Source organism: Coturnix japonica, chromosome 8, assembly GCF_054131305.1.
Source record: "Coturnix japonica strain WE chromosome 8, WE-NBRP24, whole genome shotgun sequence".
Lineage (NCBI taxonomy): Eukaryota > Metazoa > Chordata > Aves > Galliformes > Phasianidae > Coturnix > Coturnix japonica.
The window spans coordinates 17,526,885-17,547,079 of record NC_140670.1 but is presented as its reverse complement, the minus strand read 5'-3'; the positions used below and the strand labels follow the sequence as shown (position 1 = coordinate 17,547,079).

The 20,195-nt window shown below is 40.0% G+C and overlaps 1 protein-coding gene across 8 annotated transcripts in view; it reads left to right on the top strand.

Moving 5' to 3' along the window:
• The first annotated feature begins 1,242 nt into the window (after positions 1–1,242).
• ARHGAP22 (Rho GTPase activating protein 22) overlaps positions 1,243–20,195 on the top strand; it is a 113,852-nt gene continuing 94,899 nt past the window's right edge. The window contains exons 1-2 of one of the 8 annotated variants that reach the window (XM_015866666.3): positions 1,243–1,867; positions 15,200–15,399. In XM_015866666.3, the coding sequence (XP_015722152.2) occupies positions 1,834–1,867; positions 15,200–15,399 (234 nt within the window). In that variant the 5' untranslated portion in view covers positions 1,243–1,833. The remainder of the gene's footprint in view (positions 1,868–15,199; positions 15,400–20,195) is intronic. The other 7 variants (XM_085555076.1, XR_014948868.1, XM_085555077.1 and 4 more) reach the window with 7 other exon arrangements.

Genomic DNA, 20,195 nt, shown 5'->3' with positions numbered 1-20,195 from the left:
ATGCTTCTGTTTATGGTGGTTACTTTGTTCTCATTTTATTTTGAAAAAAAAAAAAAAAAATTCAAAGCTAGCATTTGAACTTGACAGTTAGTTGAAGTTTTTCATTTCAACCATGAACATGATAGTCAACTATTCTTATATGTGTGTGTGTGTTTATATCTATGTATATATATAATGTTCTTCCCTAGAGAAGAAATCAAACGGTTATGGTTAGTGACTTCACTTGAAGAAATATTACAAGCTTCTCAGGTGGTTAAAATATAAACTACCTTTATTTCTTGCTATGTGTTACTATACATACTTCTGGTGTCCTGGTCAAGCTGTGAAATGATGCATTAAATCAGTGAAGGAAAACTAATAAAAAGAGACTTGCTGAATGGTGGGGAAGAATGACTTTTAATCTAGGAGCTGAGGTTGGGTAGGTAGCTGGAAGCACAACTTCCCTTAGCTTGTGCTCTTGTTGTCTATCCTAACTGTGTCATGTTACCGATGAGATCACTACTGCGCTTCTCTTCACCACGATGAAGCCCAGTTAATAGAGATTATTAATGTAGAGGTGAATTTAGGAGCACGTGTATCTTAAACAGAGACACTTGTTCACATTCCACTTCACTGGTGTGTGAATCTGAGATAACAATCATGAACTCAACAGATTTAGTCTCTTCTAAACATTTGATATCAACAGGAAAGGGTCCAAAGTATTTCAGCTACCGCTGCAGCCTGCAAACTGGGAAGCACAGTCTCTATATAGACAAAGAACCTCTTCCACTATTAGAGATATAATATGGCCAGAATTCAAGGTAGAAGATGTGATGAATCTTTGCAAAACAGCAAGCTGTCTATCTCAGATGCTTTTTGTCAGTGTGACTCAGCAATGCAAACCTGCGGGGCGTGCACTTTACCAGGGAAATATTTACCCACTTTTCTATGTTGTAGGAAGGCATACTACATAAGAGATGGGGACTGTCAGGAAGTGGTAATATTGAGAAGCCCAAGGGCAGGATGTGTCAGTTATTCAGTTGGATTCAATTATCATCTAGCTATCAATTTATAGCTTGTGCATACTAATTAACACTATCTAGCTATCTTATTGACTGTATTTTCTGTATCCTGAACTGCAAACTTTGCCTCCCACCTTAGCAAGGAATACAAAAGCTCACGAGGGATCAGCAGATGGAATGATGTCTTTGCCTTGTATCCATCCCACCCATGTAGGGAAGAGCTATTTCTTTTCCCTGCAATAACTGTCGTTTCTCTCAGCTCCCTGGCTCTCGACAGAATCCTACCCAGTAGGGCTACAGCCCTTGTGTCCTCCCTGCACGCCGTACTCAGCAGGCAGTTCTCAGCGGCAACCCAGCACGCGTCTACCCTGTGGACCAGAACGCACTGTATTTCTTTTACGGCACCACCTTATCAGATGCGCAAGCTCCTCGGCGTGTGCTTTGTGCCCTTATTTCCCCTAATTCGGGCTGGGAGACATTCAGCTCCCGATGCTTGTCGAATCGAAGTGTCTGTTGAGAGCGACAGGAGGAAGATGCAGAGGGGGGATGCAGGATCGACGTTGCTCCCTGAAAGAGGCATATTAATAACACTGATGCACGGCCAATTAGCAGGAGGAGCCAGGTCCAGCCCTCGTGTCTGCGTGCTAGTGATTTATCGGCAGTAATTACCGAGGCACTTAATGCTTAGTTTGGATGGGAATTAATTCGAGGCCAGATAAATAATGCATTACAGTTTATTTAGCCCCACGTGAAGCGTCGCCCCCGAGGCAGAGCTGGGAGCGGAGCGGCGGAGAGCGGCTGGCGATGCACGGGGCGGCGGCCGGGCAGGAGCATGCTGAGCCCCAGGATCCGGCAGGCCAGGAGAGGTGAGTCCGTCCGGCGGTGGGGAGACTCTTCCCGGGCACCCAGCTGGTCAAGGGGAGGGCTGGGAGAAATAAAGGGTAAGAGGGAGGGGACTTGTCTGCAGGATTCGCCTGCAATGTAAGGGCATCACAGCAGGGATAATTAAAAAAACTCTATTCTGTTCTGGGACTTGATGGAGTCTTTGCACCCCCATGATTATTGTTGGTGTTGTGTTCCTAATGCTGAAATTCTTGATAGAGATTGGAGACAGGTATGATAAGTTTACGTGTGGCATGTTGGAGAAGCAGTTTATTCAATTCCTCCAGGGCAGGAAGCAGAAGGTGGGGAAAGTAGCTCAGTGTGAGCTGTGGGCAAAAACAAAGGAAGGAAGGAAAACCTCCCCTGGGTTTGCTGCAGCTGCTTAAAGTAGTCATTCAGACCTGTGAGCCACAGTGTGTGGTGTTTGTAAGGTGACCAAGTAGAGTTCGGCATGGCTGGTGCCTCTGTGCTGGCTCTCCTAGAGAAGATGCTGTAGCTGAGGAGGTGCTGTGTGATCTCCTGCTGCAGCACCAGCTCCTTGCTTGATCTGGCATTTGTTGAATGTCTTTGCTATTCGCAGACTAATGGCAGTCTCAGGAGGATATCTACCCGCCCATCAGAAACAGAACCAGATTAATGTCATTTCAGAGCTAAAGCAGATACAGTTGTACTTACAGTATGTAAGGATTTGATTTTTCATTAGGCATGCCAATGTAATAAAGTAGGAAAGTGCCACTAGTTCCATCTGCTGTGATTCTGAGACAATTTTTTTTCAGCAGAATATCACATCAGATCATATGTATGTAAAAGTGGTATTTCATTCTGAACAGTCCTTAATTACTGTCAACCTATTAAATAGCAGAGTCTTAGCTTCTTGCCATCTGGATTGCATATATACGATCTCACCTGCAATAAATTAATTTGAACTTCTATTTAAGCTGCATGATTTTGTAGAACTTCAGCATGTCTTTTGTAGGGGTTGCATCTTTGTAATTCTCCTTCTAAGGGGTGCCTCGTCTTCCAGTCTTCAATATATTTATTATCTATCCAGTGTTCCTGTGTTATTAATGCTCTGGTGAGGCAATTCATACCTTATGACACTACAATGGTACAGGAACTCTGGCAGGGCAGGGTACATAAACTTTCATAACTATATGCTGGGTTTTCACATTATTTAATAAATCAAGAAGAGAATATGTTATATATATTGAAGTCTATTTATGGGACCGGTATCCTAGATTGCTGTGGGTTACTGATGCTTAGGGAACAAAATGTAGTGTGCCTTTCTCTGTAGCCCTTGTTCACAGGAGCTGTAAATAAGGATTGAAGATGCTGAATTCCTCTGAAGGTAAGTGTTTCATCCTGCAAAACAGATGTGAATATAAAATGGTAGTTAATGCTTCCTGCACTCTGTTTGGATTGTTAACAAATATTCAGGTGGCAAAGGGTGAACAAATGAAGCCCTGAAGAGGGCTGTGAGCATCTTTTGCTGGCAGCAAGTATCAACGAAGTCTGGTGATCTGCAAGATGCTGCTTGAGCTTTGACCTCAAAGTAGAGGCAAGCTATTAGCTTTGCTAGTGATTACATAGTTGTGTAAGGGGGGCAGTGCGGTTTCTGTAGGCAGACTGGAAAAAAAAAAAAGATGCTCTGGGTAGAAATTCTGGGTTCACTTGAGTGTGATGGGAGTCAGGAATGAAACTGAACCTAGAGATGTGTTTTGTGTAATTTTATTGTGCTTGAATTACTCAAGCAACTGTGTCTGCGTTTGCTTCGGGCTCCCCATGTCTGTGCGAGTAGGTCCTGAGTTTAAAGATATTAAGTCTTTTAGAGTGTTGAGTCTGGACTTTAGCCTGACATATGGGAGTGAATCTCTTAATGTCTGCAAAAGGCATGGTAGAGAACAAAGGTAATTTGCTTTTCTAGAGGTAACTGTCAGTATAATGTGGAGCTTATCAGCGTCTGTAACTCAGACACATGCATTCAAGAGGTGCTTTACCTTTTCATAAAGTCTAGAAAGGTGTAGAATCTTGAAGTCTAAAAATCTTAATGTGCCTAAATGAGCCTTCTGCAAAAGCGTTTATCCTGGTTAGACCTGAATGGCTTTTGCATTTTTTTCATTTACAGTGGTTTATGTACAGCAGTTGATGGAGTTCAAGATTGTGAAAGAAGTGACTGCAGTGGAAAACAATCTCCTGTTTTCACATTCTTGTCACTTACTATGATGCTCCACAGAAATCTTGTCTTCCAGAGGCAAGAGAAAGTTAAGTGTGGAGAGCATGGAAAGCAGTTTTCAAACTCCTTCAGTCTCAAGGAATGCTTTTTTGTTTCATTTCTCATTATGATTTGAAAAAAAATGAAGCAAAGCATTTGCTCCTTGGCTTGGAAATTAAGTAGACTATACCTGACAGCTGCATTTAAATAGGCAAGGAAATGGAAGCCAGACTGACTACAAGCTTGTGCATTTATTCTTCCATGTTATGATGAGACTGCCTTCCATAGCAAGAGGGTTACCTGCTGACATGACAGATTCTTTGCATTATTCCTATTTTCGGGACAGGCTATCACAGTTGTATAGGCGAAAAGAATAAACCTGACTGGGTCTTTGTACTAGTGGGTGTCTGACATTATGGAATTGTCTACACTTCTCTGATCTATTATCTCTGTTTGGCTGCACATTCATGTCTCTGTTAAGACTAGAGAAGATGATGGGAAGTATTTTGGCTAGGTAGCCTGCTGCGAACAGACTTTTTTTTTTTTTCCCCTTCAGGTATCCTCCAACATTCCTGTAGTAGAACTGCATTATTCCTCTCATTTTTCCTTCTCTCAAACTCATCGTAATTCAATTTTAATGCAAAGTGGGCTTTAGCATACTTAAAATATTTCTAACAGTAGTAGATAGTAATCTTGCCAGGAGGAGCTTTAGAGTGTAAAGTATTATTACTCCTCTTTGGGAGTGTGCACACATACAAAGTAAGCTTCATGTGTCTGCAGTGAGGACAGGTAGCTTTTTAATATTCAGTGGTTTTACAGTGGTGCCGTATTTTTAATGGAAATGCTGCATCTTTGACTACAGGAGCATGAATAACCCTATACTTCAACGATTTCTTATGGCATTAAGGATACATGATTGTATGTTCTGTCTGTCAGTTCCCATCCTAGTAGTTTTGGAGGTGGTTGGCTAAGTCTAGACAGATTTGCGAGTAGAAAGGTGTGTCAAAATGTATTTGATAATCTATTTGGTCAGTCCATTACTTAACTGGCCAAAACTTCACACCTGTATCTTAGAACTTTGCAATTCATAATGGATTTACCTTTGCACATGAAACATTTCATAGTTAATACTTACACTCTGAACTAAAGAAAGTCAAAGCAGGACGAGGGCTTTTTTCAAGTTTCTTAAAGTTGAGTGTACTATGGAGAAAGTATGGCATTATCCTTTCTTATTCAGCAGCTTTTGATGGACATTTTCTGTCATCCAAGCACACCTAATGCCATAAGAATTCACCAGCTAAGAAGGGCTTAGATGTCTGAATGCAAACTTCCAGCCTTAATTCTTGAGCAGATGGAGGGCATCAGGTTAATTGAATTAACATAAAGGTATAAAACTGGGTTTGCCTGTAAGAACTTTTCCTGTACCAGAAACTTGGAGCCATTGGGGTCACACCTTTTTAAAAAATAAAAATTCCTGCCTAAAGGAAATTAAATTATTAATCACTTCTTCAAGGCTGTTGTAATCACAGCAGAAGGCTTTCACAAGTTCTAATCTAGTATAGGTTTGCCAGGCCAGGAATAAGTTTTGATAATCTTTAACACTTACAGAAAAATGAAACGGGCATCTTTAGATAACTGGAAGTAACTTCTGTCTCTGTCAGAAGATGCTGCTTAATCAAAATCATACTTGGCCTAGCCAATTAGTAGTCCTTCAGTGTCACTGGCATGCTTCAGGTTCCAGGGCTTAGACCTCATCTAACTGTCAACAGTCTACTCCCAGTAGCGGGCACAGATAGACGGACAGTCTGTACAGTGAGCAAAGATGAAGTAAGGCCCAACAAGGGAACAAAAAGTGGTTAAAGGAGATTTCAACAAAAAGGAGAAACTCAATTTATGAACAAAAAGATATGGCAGAGAGAAAAGGAACAGTGAAATAAATATATTTCATAAAGTCCCAGAAGCAGCTGAACAGTCTCAAAGCGCAATTGGGATTCTCTGTTTGCTGAGGCATCAACCCTCCAGCTTCTAGCTTTCCTCTGAGCTCTCCACAAAGAGGTGGCAATCCTTTTGCCCTGTGCACAACAGTTCAGTGTCATATTTCTATTCTGGTGTACAGACAGAACTGGTGGCATCTAGCCCCTCAACTCCTGCCATGCTAGTGATTTCTCTGAACAGGCACCAGTGCCATAATGCTGATCAAGCCCTAAGCCTCAGGGACTGCCAGGTGCAGGCTCTTCAGACTGTATCCTCTTCAAAATCATGCTGTGTGAAGAGCTCTTGTTTCCCTTACCAGAGAAAGGCAGAAAAGGAGAACTGCTGCACTTGTAGTCCCTTTCACCAAACCACAGCTTTGCAGCTGCAGCCTCTCAGCTTTGCAAAGAGGTGCTCAGAGTCCTCCACAGCCCCACTCAGCAGCTCTGCTTTGAGGAGTTGATGTTGCATACAACTTTCCCAAAGCGTGTGGGCAGCCAGCACCTTTGCACCTCCAGCTTACCAAGCAAATGATAACACCCAGCCTTGTACTCCTGCAACCAAATAAAACAGCCTGGGAGCTGTGAACTCCCACAAGATCTTCCTTTAGCTCCTGAGTGCCCACCAATGCAGGTGGAAGTGCACCTCCCTGCCAGGGAGCAATCACTGTAACTAGCTGCAGCTGGCATGGGAGAGACACCATTAGAGGAGAAGCTCAGCTGCCTGCTGCAGCCCTTCCTTAAAAGAGCAATCTTTTGGGACAGGAGAGGTAGTTTTCAGAGCTGTATTCCAGAGAGGGCTGTCACCTGCTTCTTCCAGTGCTTTTATAAATGTATTTCTTTTTCATTGCAAGGCCTGTATTCATGGTAACTAGAAAGCAAGCACGGCAATACAAACAATACTTACTTCTTTCAGGTTTATGTGTTATAGGCAAAGGTAGTTTTAGGTAGTGACGTAGGTCCTCCCACACCACTCCCAAGGGGAAACCCCTTGATGAAGTTACAGTAAGAAACATCTGTTGAGCAGAAAGAGGAAAAGATCCTTGCCTAGGTTTGCATGTGTTCAAGGTATTTAAAACTAATGTGGAGGAGGGAAACTGAGGCAGTCTTTCTAATGTATGTTCCTTCCACTGGGCTTCTCTGTGTGTCCCTCATGGCCAAAAGAGTAAATGGATCTTAATGAAGAGCTAAGGAGAGGGAGTGTGAGGTATTCCTTGGAGGTGAAAAAAAGTTCCTCAAAGCATCTTTTCTCTTAGAGCATGTGTTTAAAGTTATTTCTGCTTGTATTGTATAAAAGCTCCAAAACTTACAAACAGCAGTTACCTTTGTGAAAAACAGCACATCTCAATTAACAAAGCAAAGCTGACCTTCCATAACCTGTGGTGTTAGAGAAAGATTTTACTGAACTCATGATGAGCTACACCTCTGCTTCTGTGTCTGATCCATCGTATTTCTGCTTCAGTAGGATAGTTGTCTTTTTTGAATTGATATTGAATATTCATATTTGAATGCATACCTTTTGTGGACCATCTTTAATAATTGTTAATACCTTGTTACAGACACACTTAAATTATTTAAGTGAGGTTCTTATGCCCAGAGTATGAGATGTAGGAGTAATTCCCAGATTTCTATTTTTGTCCCCCAAATCAGTAAACTTGTCAGTAAGTCAAGTCATTGAGTAACATGATGTACAGAGAGGGTAATAGGCACTATTTGTGCATTGGAAGCAGATGTAATGAATGTTGAAACAGGCACATTGCACTGTTGGTAAAATTCCCTAATTTAATACCTACTTGATGCTGGGGTGAGACAAATGAGGAATATAGAATAATGGAGGAATCTGAGGAGGCTTCAGAGCTAAAAGTGGCTCGGCAGTGTTGTTACTTCAGTGTTACTGCCACTTGCCAACAGAAAGTTCTGATTAAGTTTTTTCTATCTCTAGTTAGAATTTTTCAGTTCCAAATAATTTTGGGTGTGTCTTACAGCGTGTGACAGACAAATGATTCCAGTTGGTGTGAGGTAACAGCCGTGCTGGCAGCTACTGTGGTATCTCAATGATATGGACCATGTGCTTTCTGTGTCACAGGTAGCAAATATGTTAAACACACAGGTGAATGTGGAATATATGGGTAGCTTGATCTCTTGCTGCGGCAGACCTGTGTACCATATCTGTAGTGCTGAGGAGCTACAGACTTGATTCCATAATGCTTGGTGCTGGCACATTTGTAGTACTTGCTGAAATATGTTTTGATGAGAACTTTTTGTTAGCCACTCAGTCTGCTATGACAGGTTAAGCTGTTAAGGTCTTAAAGCCTTATCTGCTGTGAAGATTAACAGAGGCTTTCACTCACAGGCGTCCAACCTTTTCGGCTTGCTTGGGCCACCTTGATTGAAGAGTAATTGTCTTGGGCTGCATTTATGTAGGTTGCTCTGAAAGTAGTGCCTCCTATTTATCTTCATGGAATCTAAGATAAGAAAAGCAGAGTAACTTGCTTATTTCACATGTGCTTGCATGTCAGGTACTATTTTGTCAGTCTGCCCCTCTGCTGCCATCTACTATGCAGAGACAAAATGGTATAGAGGCATCACTTTCAAAGCAGCCTTTGTAGAATATAAAATATACTTAATAAATTTTATTACTTATGCATTTTTTTTATTACTGAAACAGTTTAAAAAAAAAAAACAACACAAAGTAAATTAGTGGGATGTTTGACATTGTTTTTGTGAAACTGATGCATCAGTCTGGTTAGATCAGTGGTTGCGATTCATAGTGAGTTCTCAAGGTGCTCATCAGAAAGTATTTAAATGAAATTCTACTTTTCCTGTGCTTCATCCTTTACAGTAGTTGTTCACAAATGTGCATACTGTCAAAAGCAGTGACATGAGCAAGGTGTTTCTGTGAAGTGAGGGGTATTTTTCTTTTATGGAAGTCTGTTAAAAGAGACATGATCAGAGTTGAGTTGACTGTCTGATTGCAACTCTATACAGTTTGAGAAATGTATTTCTTAAATGAAAATGGGGTTGCAAATGTACAAAAAAAATGATTTTTTTTGGCAGTCTTGAAATATTCACAAATTCCTTTATCAAAACAGAAAGCATAGCTAAGTTTTTTTGTTTATTTATTTATTTTTGCCAGTCACAGGACTGTGTTTAGCCAATGTATCAAAATACATAAGATTATTTACTGTATTTCAAGCTAGCCCTGCATAGTGCCCTCCCCATGCCTTGATTTCAGCCTGGGTGTGATTAATAGTGCACTAATGTTCAGTTGGTGCTGGGTAGCCACTGCCATGATGGTTTGGGGTAGGGAGGAGGCTGTGGTGTAAGCTGTGCAAGCTTGTGAGTTGTACATCTCTACTTTCACTGGCTGTAGAGAGGACACGATCTATTTATATAGTCTTATGTGATCATAGAATCAGAATGGCCTGGACTGAAAAGGACCTTGAAAATAATCTTGTTTCAGCCCTTGTACTGTGGGCACAGTAGCCAGCTGCTAGACCAGGTTGTCCAGTGCCACATCCAGCTTTGCCTTGAGTGCCTTCAGGGGTGGGGCATCCACCTCTGACTGGTTTGTCTTACTGAAATTGTAGGGAGAGAAAAATCTGAAATCACTTTTTGGAGTCACAGAGAGTAACTTTTCTTATAGAAAGATTTGAGCTCATTGAAGTGTAGGAACATAAGGCTGGGTGGATCAGAAGGAATAGGAGTGTGGGAAGAGGGAAGTAAAACTTCACTCTTGTGGGAAACAGTGAGCTGTAGCCCAGTGTGTTTGCCTAAGGAACAACAGAGCTTTGCCAGCAGTGGGATGTGAGTTTAACAGTGCTTGTCAGGTAGGCAGTTCTAGCTAACCAGATGGAGATTATGGATACTTTCAAGAGATGCTTCCAAAGTTCCCTGTGAGCAAAGAGCTTGTGCTTGGCATTGCTATAGACTTGTACTGCCCTTTAGCCATATAGGCATGCTTAAAAGCGACTCAGTAGATGGGTATAATGTAAGTGCTCTCTTGTCCTCTGAACAGTCAGTGGTAGTTCCACTGGGAATTATCACAGCATAGTGCGGACCTATCCATTAAAATGGACTTCTGCTGGGAACACATTTTCATAGTTAGGCTGCCTATCAATGGTCTTTAACGTAACCTTGCAGTAGCAAAGTACACAGCATATTGAATTTGGGGCTCTGATGTACTGATTGCAGGATTTAGTTAATTATATTTAAATATGTTTGACGAAGAAAATCTTTCATTTTTATTGAAGATGCATGCATCAGATCTGAGCTAGCTGTGACTCTGAAAAAGCTATAGGCAAACTTAAATGAGTGTTGCTCTGCTTGAGATATTACACCCTGGAAGAAGCATTCATAGCATTGCAGTTCTGCAGTTTTCAGTACCTTGTGGTGCTATATACACAGCCGTGTTGTGTGGGTGTCCTAACCTGAGCTAGTGGGAAATCTTGCCTTCTGTTCTGTTCTGCCAGGATGTACACCTTTAAAATATGCTGATTTGTAGAATTCATACAGTCTGATTGTTTGCAACTCCTTGGCACACATGCAGTTCCCTTCTCTTTCCCTTTCTTCGAAGAAGAAGCTGTGCTACTTAACAGTGAGTTTCTTTATTGTATTCTTACTGCTGACATTACTTAAACCAAGTATGTGCTATGCTATGAAATAGTCTACAGTGCATTTGTGAAAGTAGGATTTTTGAGCCTTTCTATTTAATTTGAAGTTTTCAGTTGTGCCGGCATGTCTGAGAGATGCTGCAGTCCCAAGTGGACATAATGTAGTTCTTAATTCTTCCAGCACAAGGATGCTGGCATATACACAGTTTTCAGGCTCTGTTTTATTCTGTCTAATCTCTGGACCCTTGTGGCTGGTCTATTCACCAGACTGACTACAACCTTCCTGTTGTGCAGCTGGCCCTCTTGGGCAGGATTTATTTTGTTCAGGAGATGTGCAGGCTGTAGGCTGAGTACCCCTTTCTTGGAGTTCCTTTTGGTGATGTGACGTTGTGTTAGGCTTCACAACAAGGAAGGTGGTGTAACAGAGCACATTGTCTTGGCCTTTGATCGTGTCCTCCTGGTAGGGTAGTATGCCTGAATGTAATGCATGTCCTCCTGGTCGTAAAATGTGGGCAAATGCTTGGCTGTGTAGCAGCCTGATGGTTCTGTACAGATTGTGACACTTGTTCGGCTTCAGGGAACAAAAAGCCATTGCTAGTTTATTTAAACTGATATCCTTCTAGTTGCCTATATATCTTATTGCTGATCACTTCAAGCATTCTGCCTTTAATTTCTTTGCTGTATTTCAAGATGATAAATTCTCAAGTTGCTGTGGAAGTCTCTTGGATTTTTTTGTGCTGACTGGTTGTGGTATCTTTGCAATCAAATGCAAATATAGATGTGTGCAAGAGGCAGAAAACAAATATGAAGGAAATATTTTTTTTTCCCCCCAACTTCTTTGGAAGGAAATGCACCTTTTTATTGAAAGAGTATATTAAAGAACAGACAATATTGACTACAGTAGGAGATCTCTTCCTCTTATGACTAGTATTTTTAAATAAAGGCTGTCTTAAATAATGTGGTGTCACTATGTCATTAAGATGAAAGAGTACTGAAGCAAGGTGTCTGTGCTGGGGGATAGGCGGTCAATCAGAACTGATTATAATGGGTCTTCTGATTTAGTCTAACTGTTGATGAAACTTCAAAAAGCCAGAGCTTTAATTGGTATTGAACTGCATTGATTTGATTTATTTTGATGTTCCTGATTAAGTAGGTTCTCATTTACTCTTTAGATCTGTAGTAGGTGTTCAGAGCTCTGAGCAGGGGAAAGGGAGCAGAAGAGATTATTGAATGCTTTTAGGTAGGATTGAGATCACTAAATGGGGATGATATGGATAAGAATGAACTGTAGCAGAGAAGTTATCTCTGGTTATATGCATGTTTAAGGTAGACAGTCAAGGCCATGAGTAAGCGGTAATGTGCATATTGCTGGGAGGCATGTCTGAATTGCAGAGGCACTCTTGTTGAAGTCCATGGTGCTTTGTTAATGGGTAGAGGCAGATGTTGAGCTTATTTGGTGTATCCCAAGTGTTGATATAGCTGATGTTTATTGTGTGACTATCTCTGCTCATAGTCCCTCTTCATACCTAGGTGCAGTGTGAGAGAACTTCTGTCTACCAGCATTACTTCCAGTCATGCAAGTATTTTCATGGTCTGCAGTTCTGATTCTTGCTATTTAATGACATGTCATTGCAAAAAGATGCTTGGCTCACTGTTAGCAGCCATGGAACAACAAAGACGTGGGTATATGTGGTTTGTTGAAATCTTGATGTGTGGTAACTCTTTCACTGCACCTGAGTGGACATGTCCTGCAGTTGGCATTTCAGTACTGCTGCTCTGTCTTAAGCAAATGCTCATCAGCTTCTCCAGAGGGTGCTTGAATTCTTTTTGTAATGATTCCTGCTTAGAATTTTTCTGTGTGGACGAATCAATAATCAATTCATGAAAATGTGAGAAGTAACTCCAAACTGGAGTTACTGAGAAAGCATTAGTCAATTAGAACTCTAGAGCATTTGAAGTATTTGCTGAGTGTGAGTCTGAGTTATTGATTTGTGTTCTTCTTCATGCTTTGCTATTCAATAATTCTGTTAAGTAGGTGAGTGCAAAGAATATATAGCTACTATTAAGAATGAGAGACTTGATGAACTGGATCAGGTTATCAGAGCAGGCATTTTGATCCCAGTAATATGGACAGACCATACTCATGAAAATTTTCTTCTGACCTCTATACAATTATTGTAATCTGTGATTCATGCAATAAAATAATCAATGCTGTTATTAGCTATAAATAATTTCTCCTTCTACAGATTTCTCCCTGATCTGTGTTGTTGGCTTACAGATGAGATTGCTAAGTACCTCTGAAATTAACTACTGCAGTCATGACTAGAAGCTCTAAGGAAATGGAAAGCTAAGATAGCATGAAGAATTAACAACCATTGCAATTGACTAACATGTGTTGCTGCTTAAAATAAAAATGAGGGTATATGTCTTCTAGTGGCTGTTCATGAAAGCCTTAACTTTTCCCTATAATAAATTGTTACTAGGTAAGGTTGTGAAAATAATGAAGTGTTTATGAGAGGATGGATGTATCAAAGCTTCATGGCATCTTTTTATGGGGTCTTTGTCAATATATACTATCAAATAAAGGTCCTTTCCAGTTAAAATTACCTTCTGTTTGTGGGGGAAGGGAAGGAGATGGTTTGTTTAAATATGCAAGTAAAAAAAATATTTTTGGAAGGTGCTGTGAACCATGTTTTTGGTCTGGAGAGTGCTGACATGATTTAGCGTGGAGATGGCTGAGTTAGTGGACTGTGCTTTTTTTTTTATTACTGGACTAATTGGTTAGGTTAATAGCAAGACAATGGAACTGTATTGTGTCTCAGACAATTTGAAAGGCATGTTATTGGAGTGAGGTATGTAACAATGTGGAAAGGAGTCTGGGACTGTCAGTACATACAAATGATAGCTGGGTCCTTGTAAAACGTGGCCTGAGGTGAGGAAGAGGTTTTTCCTTCAGCGTACTCCCTATCTATCTCTGCAATAGATATTTAAATATGAAAAGTCTGTTTTATTACTGCATGTATGCAGAATATAATTTTGTGTTAGGACTGATAGAAGAGGTAAAGTTGTCAGTAGTAATTTAGTAATCACCTCCTAGAGGGCACTGTGCTTCCAGAAAGAGATCTAGGAGGGATGAAGATGTTGGGCAGCTTTGTGGAAGACAAAAGGTTCTTTGTGTTTTGCTGGAGTGAAAGCTCCTTCCTATTAGAGCTCAGACTACAGGGAGTAAGCCTTGAGAATAAGCTTGGATACATCTGAGCATGATCTTAAATGAATTCTATGTTAAGATTTTTGTTTGCTTTGGGTGTGTATAAGTAATGATTGAGCAGCACTAGGTTACTTTAGTGTACACTGTGTTTGCTGATAGACTCCACTAGCATGAAACTAAGGGTTAGTTCAGATTCAATTCAGCAAATTTTTTAAGCCAAAATAAGGGAAAGATAATCTGAACAAGCTGTAACACTGGTAACAATTCTTATATCTCAACTTTTTAATTCTCAAGAGTGAAACTGAAAGAACTTGAAGTACGAAACAGTTATAGGTTGAATCTTGATTTTTTTTTTTAATTTTTTTTAACTGAGGCACAAGACAAAACCATTATAGTTCTCTTGACAGTATTAGGCAGTTGTAAATTGTACTGTAAATCAATCGGATGTAGACAATGTAAAGGAACAGGATTGCGTTTGTACTATTGAAGAAAAATGCCCTTGGATAGTAATGACTTATAATGAGATACTTAATGAATTCAAAAGAAATAGACTTAGGACATCATATAACCTCTATACCCTAAAGTACTGGCTTGCTGCTTGCAATATATAATCAATCTGTACTGGTTTTATATGCTCAAATTTCGGTATTCCTAATGCAGGCACATAGGATTAAGGAGGAGGGAAAGGGCAGTAGGCTTTTCTTCTTCTGAATACTTTCCTAAGATTTACTTCATTTTCTCTCTCTTTTTTATTTACATTTTTCTGCTTTAAGGTTAGAGACTAGGAGACTGAGGTGATTTTAATCAATCTGGATAGCTATGTTATCTATATGTGACTATTACTTTTTAAGTTCTTCTCTGTTCTGATTTTCTTTTCTTGTGGCAGCTGTTTTCACTGCCTTAGCCACATTAGTAAGTAGTTGTGTGTGGGATGAGAATACTTTTGTTTTTTCCCCTCTCTTATATCACCATTACTTGGTAAATATTGCTTTTGGAGAGAGCAGCACTGTTCTTCTGAGAAGAAGAGATGTAGAGCTGGAGGGATTTTATGATTTTTTATTTTTTTTTAATTAAGAAAGATGTACTGTGAGCAGTGACGCCTTTGTGGAGTTTTTGTGCCACTTAGATTGCTACAAGGAGCAGTGCCAAAAGGTTATTTATTCTGTTTCACTGTCATGAACTTCAGTGTACAACTTGAAAGAAAATATATATTGAAAGAAGAATGCACTTAATGGTCTGTTCTTGTATGGAACAGATTAGCTTCTGTCTCTTCTCATCTGTAATTCACTGTTTCAATTTGTGATCTCTTTCAGCCCGATCTAAGAGTTTGGTGATGGGTGAGCAGATTGGGCCTCCCTCTAGACCTTCTTCTCCTAACCCTCAAGAACGTGTGGTCAAGTGTGGCTGGCTGAAGAAACAGAGGAGCATTATGAAGAACTGGCAGCAGCGTTGGTTTGTGCTGCGTGGAGACCAACTCTTCTATTATAAGGATGAAGAGGAAACTAAACCTCAGGTAAAACTTTTTACATTATTTTAGAGCAGTAGGGCATATTGGTTGTGACTTCTATATGGGTTGCAGTCACTGTTTAGACTGAGAGCTATCTGCAGCTGCTCTAAGCACTATGAATGTTCAAAGGAAGAGATGTTTTAAGGAGGCTTAGCTACCATGCAGGCAATTAACAGAGCTTGGGAGAACATGAGAAAATGTTCCCTGGTTTAATTACGTTTCCTGTCAGTTCTGTGACTTTCCTCAAGAAACCTAGTTGTGGAAAACTCATTGCCTGGAATCACAGTAATGTCAGTGCCACTTGATGTATGTACTATTTCTACTTCAGCTACCAACTCAAAATAGCCTGTAATAAATAGTAACCTGTCACTGGCTGTATGTAAGGACTTCCTAATAAAAGTTTTGATTGTCAAGAGCTTCCATTATTTATCTGGAAGTAAGGAGTCTTCTAAACTGCTGCTGATTGTTCATGGAAGTCAAAATGCAGAGGATTTTTTACCCACTGAAAATTGCTTGCTCTTCAGCTTACTTTTGTTTCCTGTATGTCTCTTGTTGCTCCCGTACAGCTTGTCTTCATCATATTTGAGCACTTTTCATTACTAAACAGAGCATATCGTTCAATGTTTTTTGTCTGTCATTCTAGGCTGATTGCTGTTTTTAGGATCTGCAGGCTAGAAACAAAGCTTATTTCTCCAGGAAATGTCTGATATTAGTGTTAATAGATAGTTCTAATGCTGTTCTGTGCCATTTGTTTTTAATGTATTTATTCTCTCAGCAGGTCTTGCCTTGAGCTGAATTAAGGTTGTTAGTCTGAATTTGCTCATGGGTAACTGAGATGCAGAGTCTGTGATTTGCTCATGTTCTCATGAGAAATCCTGAGTAGGAAAATGAATCTGCATCTCTCAAATCTAGTGCTTTAATGAGTTCTTATTTAGTGTAGGGTACCTTTTCCTTTTGTGTTCATTTGAAATTAGTTTTGGGAGCTGGAAAGTGCACTATAGGAACCTGAAATAATTTTACACTTGTCCATGTCACTAGGATTGTCACAGGTCTCAGTGAAAGATGTTTTTATGAATTATGACTGTTAAGTTTCAGGCAAAATGCACCAGCCCAAGATGGCTTAATAAGGAGATGCTTATAATTTAACCAAGGAAACTTGACTATTATTGTACCTGATAATATTTTCAGAGTCTTTAGAAATTCAAATGAAGTTTACATGGGAATTTGAAGGGAGTGCTGTGCTTAACAGGAAGCTACTGAAAGAGTGAAATACTCCTTTCTGGATGGTTTTGCGCAGTCCTCTGCATTGGAGCATATGATCTGCTTTCCTAAAGGTGCAGTGTCTTGCATTCCAAACTGTTGTTGTTGACCTTCAGGGAAGAGAGAGACTGGAATCAATTGCTTTGTGAACTTAACCCTCATACAGAAAATGCAAAAGTATGCCAATTTAATGGAACTGAATGTTCACTAATCTACAATAGCTGCATTGTTGCAAAACTCTCAGTAAAATAAGTGTTTTAAATTAATCTTCTAAATATTCCAGCTTTTGGCAAGCCTCTGAATGCGAATACTGTCCTGTAATTCAGTTTGAGAATGAAATGTGTTTTATGAGAAACAATTTAATTGTTCAGCCTTCTGTGGTTTTGATTCACCTAAGCCAGTTCCCTATTGAAACAGTTTTCGCATGGATGCTTTTTCATTATCCTATTCTGACCTCCAAATCTTAATATAGTCCTCTGTGTGACTGGGATTTGACAGGAAGAGCAATGGAGTTCCAGATTGCTGAGGTGTGAGTGGAAAACCTTGCTTAGCTTGCTGAGACTGATTATCTCTCAATTCATTGCTAAACAGAAGAAGGTGAACCAGCTGCTTAGAGATGGCTTGTGTGGGTTTTGTTATATGCCAGTGTGAAGGACCTAAGAGGGGGCTGTGAGTTTTAGTGTGGTATATATACGTCTGGGAGTTATTGCTGTTCCATGCAAATTCTGAGGGGAAAGAATCTAGGCAAGGCTTTGTGCTTCCTGACTTGGAGTGCGAGTCTAACAGGAAAAACTAATTAGCAGGCTGGGGAACAATTTTTGGCTTTGTTCAATACAGGGGAGTGTGAGTGAATGCAGGCTTATATTTCTTTAAGTTTGCTTACACAGAAACATCATGGTGTAGTGGCATACTATCTACAGAGCTCAAGGGATAAAGCTATGTTGAGGCTTGTGTTGAATCTCTCCCATACTGGTCCATCCACTTAATCATGATACAGCTTACACTGTCTCTGCTGTGGGCCAGTTTCATGTACATGTCTCAGTAGTATGTCCAGTAGCCTCATGCTTTCATGTTTTTCAGTCTCTCTCCCATCATGATCTCCTGGTTTTGCTTGCTGCTGATGAGCAGAGGCAGGAGTATGCAAGTGTGAGACATTTATTGCAGAATGGAGAGCTCTGGAGCCTTACCTTGCTGAAGTTGTTTATTAATGCTGTAGGTTTTCCTATGTATTTGGCTCCTGGACTGGGGAACATATTGTATGGTTCCTTCCATCTCCTGATGATTGGGATAGGATCCTTGTCTTCCTACAGATGGCAGACTTTCTGACATGCATCTTGACTACCATGAAGCTCATAATTGCAGTTTCTACTTTTCTTTAACAGTTTTATGTATATGAAAGCCTTAATCTTGACAGGTTACTATTATACCTCCAAAAAACTTTAAAAATCTATGTGTTTATGTTGTGCAAGTAACTGCTGAAGTCATTGATGTTCCAAGCTTTTCTATGTAGTGTTGTTACTAAAACACAGGACTGACTTTTCTGTAATGGGTGTGTGGATGTATCTGTGTGTATGTTTATGTAAGCCTCTCTAATACCATTAAAACCCTAAATAACACATGTGAGTCCCTCCCAGGCTGAGATCACAGCTGCATATGAAGTAGTTATGCCTCTCCATGGTTCAGTTCATAGCAGTTTATAAAACAAATCTAACTAGATTTGTTTCACATCTTTTCAGGCCTTGAACTGGTGCAGAAGATTAGGGAAGGTCTACTGTTGTGTTAAGATTTTCAGAATACAGCCGATGATGCAGTATATAATTTATCTACAGAATGAGTTATGTAGATGGTAGAGAGTATTACTGAAGGTGGCTTCAAGTGTTAAATTCTCCAGCAGCTATAAACACTTCAGCAAAAATATTTGTGCGGTGCTCCCCTTGGTTAAGTGTGCAAGAGCAAGAGGTTAGAATGGCATGTTTTCTCAGCATTGTGTTTCATTGCTGGTTGCTTTTAGGGCTTGCTGGCTTTTAATCAGGCAGTACTGACTATGGCTTCTTATAGCTATGTGAATGAAGCATTAAACTCTACCTTTATTCTTACTGTGAAAAGTTTACCTGCCTGTGAGACTGTCCTATTATCCATTATTGCATGTGTTTACAGCAAAAGATGAACAGAAGGTCTGGGGAGGATGTTTTGCCTGCCTGGACAACTAGTGAAAAGTCAGGGAGAAGAGTAAGGAATATGTTACTGTGAATGTAGTAAGGTAGCTGCTAAAAATACTACTTTTTTTTCCTCTTGATGTTAGTGGCTGCATGCTTAAATTTTTTACTTACGTGATAGGAAAGGAGAAGATTTCTTAGCTAGTACTGGTCTAAAGCCTTTATTTTTTGATTGCTTATGCAGTGTTAGTTACAAAGGGACCGTAGCTGCACAGATGCAAAAGTCTTGCTGAGTCTCTCTTTGAGGTACCTTGACTGAATTTCTGTTTGAGATGAATTTCTGCATCTTTCTGTTGTCCCTGTGATTTATTTATTTATTTTGTCTCTGGTTGTGTTATTCTTTCAGAGCTAAAAGAAGGGAATTGTCATGTGAGAAAGGGAAACTGCTGAAAGCTTGTTTTTCACTATGGAATAAAGCTTTCAGAACATCACTCCATCATCAGTGGTAACTAAATCTATAAGTGGTAGGTGGTGGAATCTGGCTCATGGTAGATATAAAAGTATGGGAGCATTGAAGAAGTTTTTAAAAAATCAGTGTTTTTCAAGTAGCGGCTTTTATGGCCTTAAGTTCAGTGATGTGAGTAGAAACATACTGTAACTGAGTAATGTAATGGTAGAACCTGCTGAGACTCTGGATGTGCCCCAACTGTCCTGATCTAGAATAAAAAGGTACGTAAACCAATATTTCAGGGATGGGGAATGGATAATTGCAGTTTTCTGTTCCTACTGCTCTTCTGTTACATGTTCAACAACCCTAAGCTGATAATGTTAGGCTTTAATCTTCCATAAAATTTGCAGCACAGTTGGAGCTGTGAGAATTTTTTTAATCCTTATAACTTGACAAATTTGTTACTTGCTGCATATAAGTGGACAAGTAGTAACTGTAAAATGTGTGGAATTATTGGAGCTTAAAGGGATGAAAGCTGGTAGTGTTTTCAGCAAATAACAGTTTGGGAGTGTATAGCTGGAATACAGATTGAAAAAAGACCAAAAATCAGTGTACTGGTTATAGTGTGTATTTTTCCTACCCTCAAAACACTTATTCCTGAAGAAAGTATGTAGAGTGTGAACAAAAGGAAAGGGGTGGGGCGAGGGTGTGTAGGGGGAGGACACTGGAATACTACTTGTGGAAACTTCTAAGTCCTACAGCGCATTTTGTATTGGGCGATGTGATAGAGTTGGCCCAAAGTAGACTGTGATAAGAGAGCAGCCAGGGGAAGGGAGTAGTACCAAAATATTTAAGAGCTAGCAAAGAGAGGTCAGTTAGTGGTTAGGAGATTTAGTAACAGCCAATAAATGGTAACTGAATAAATTGAACCACACCAG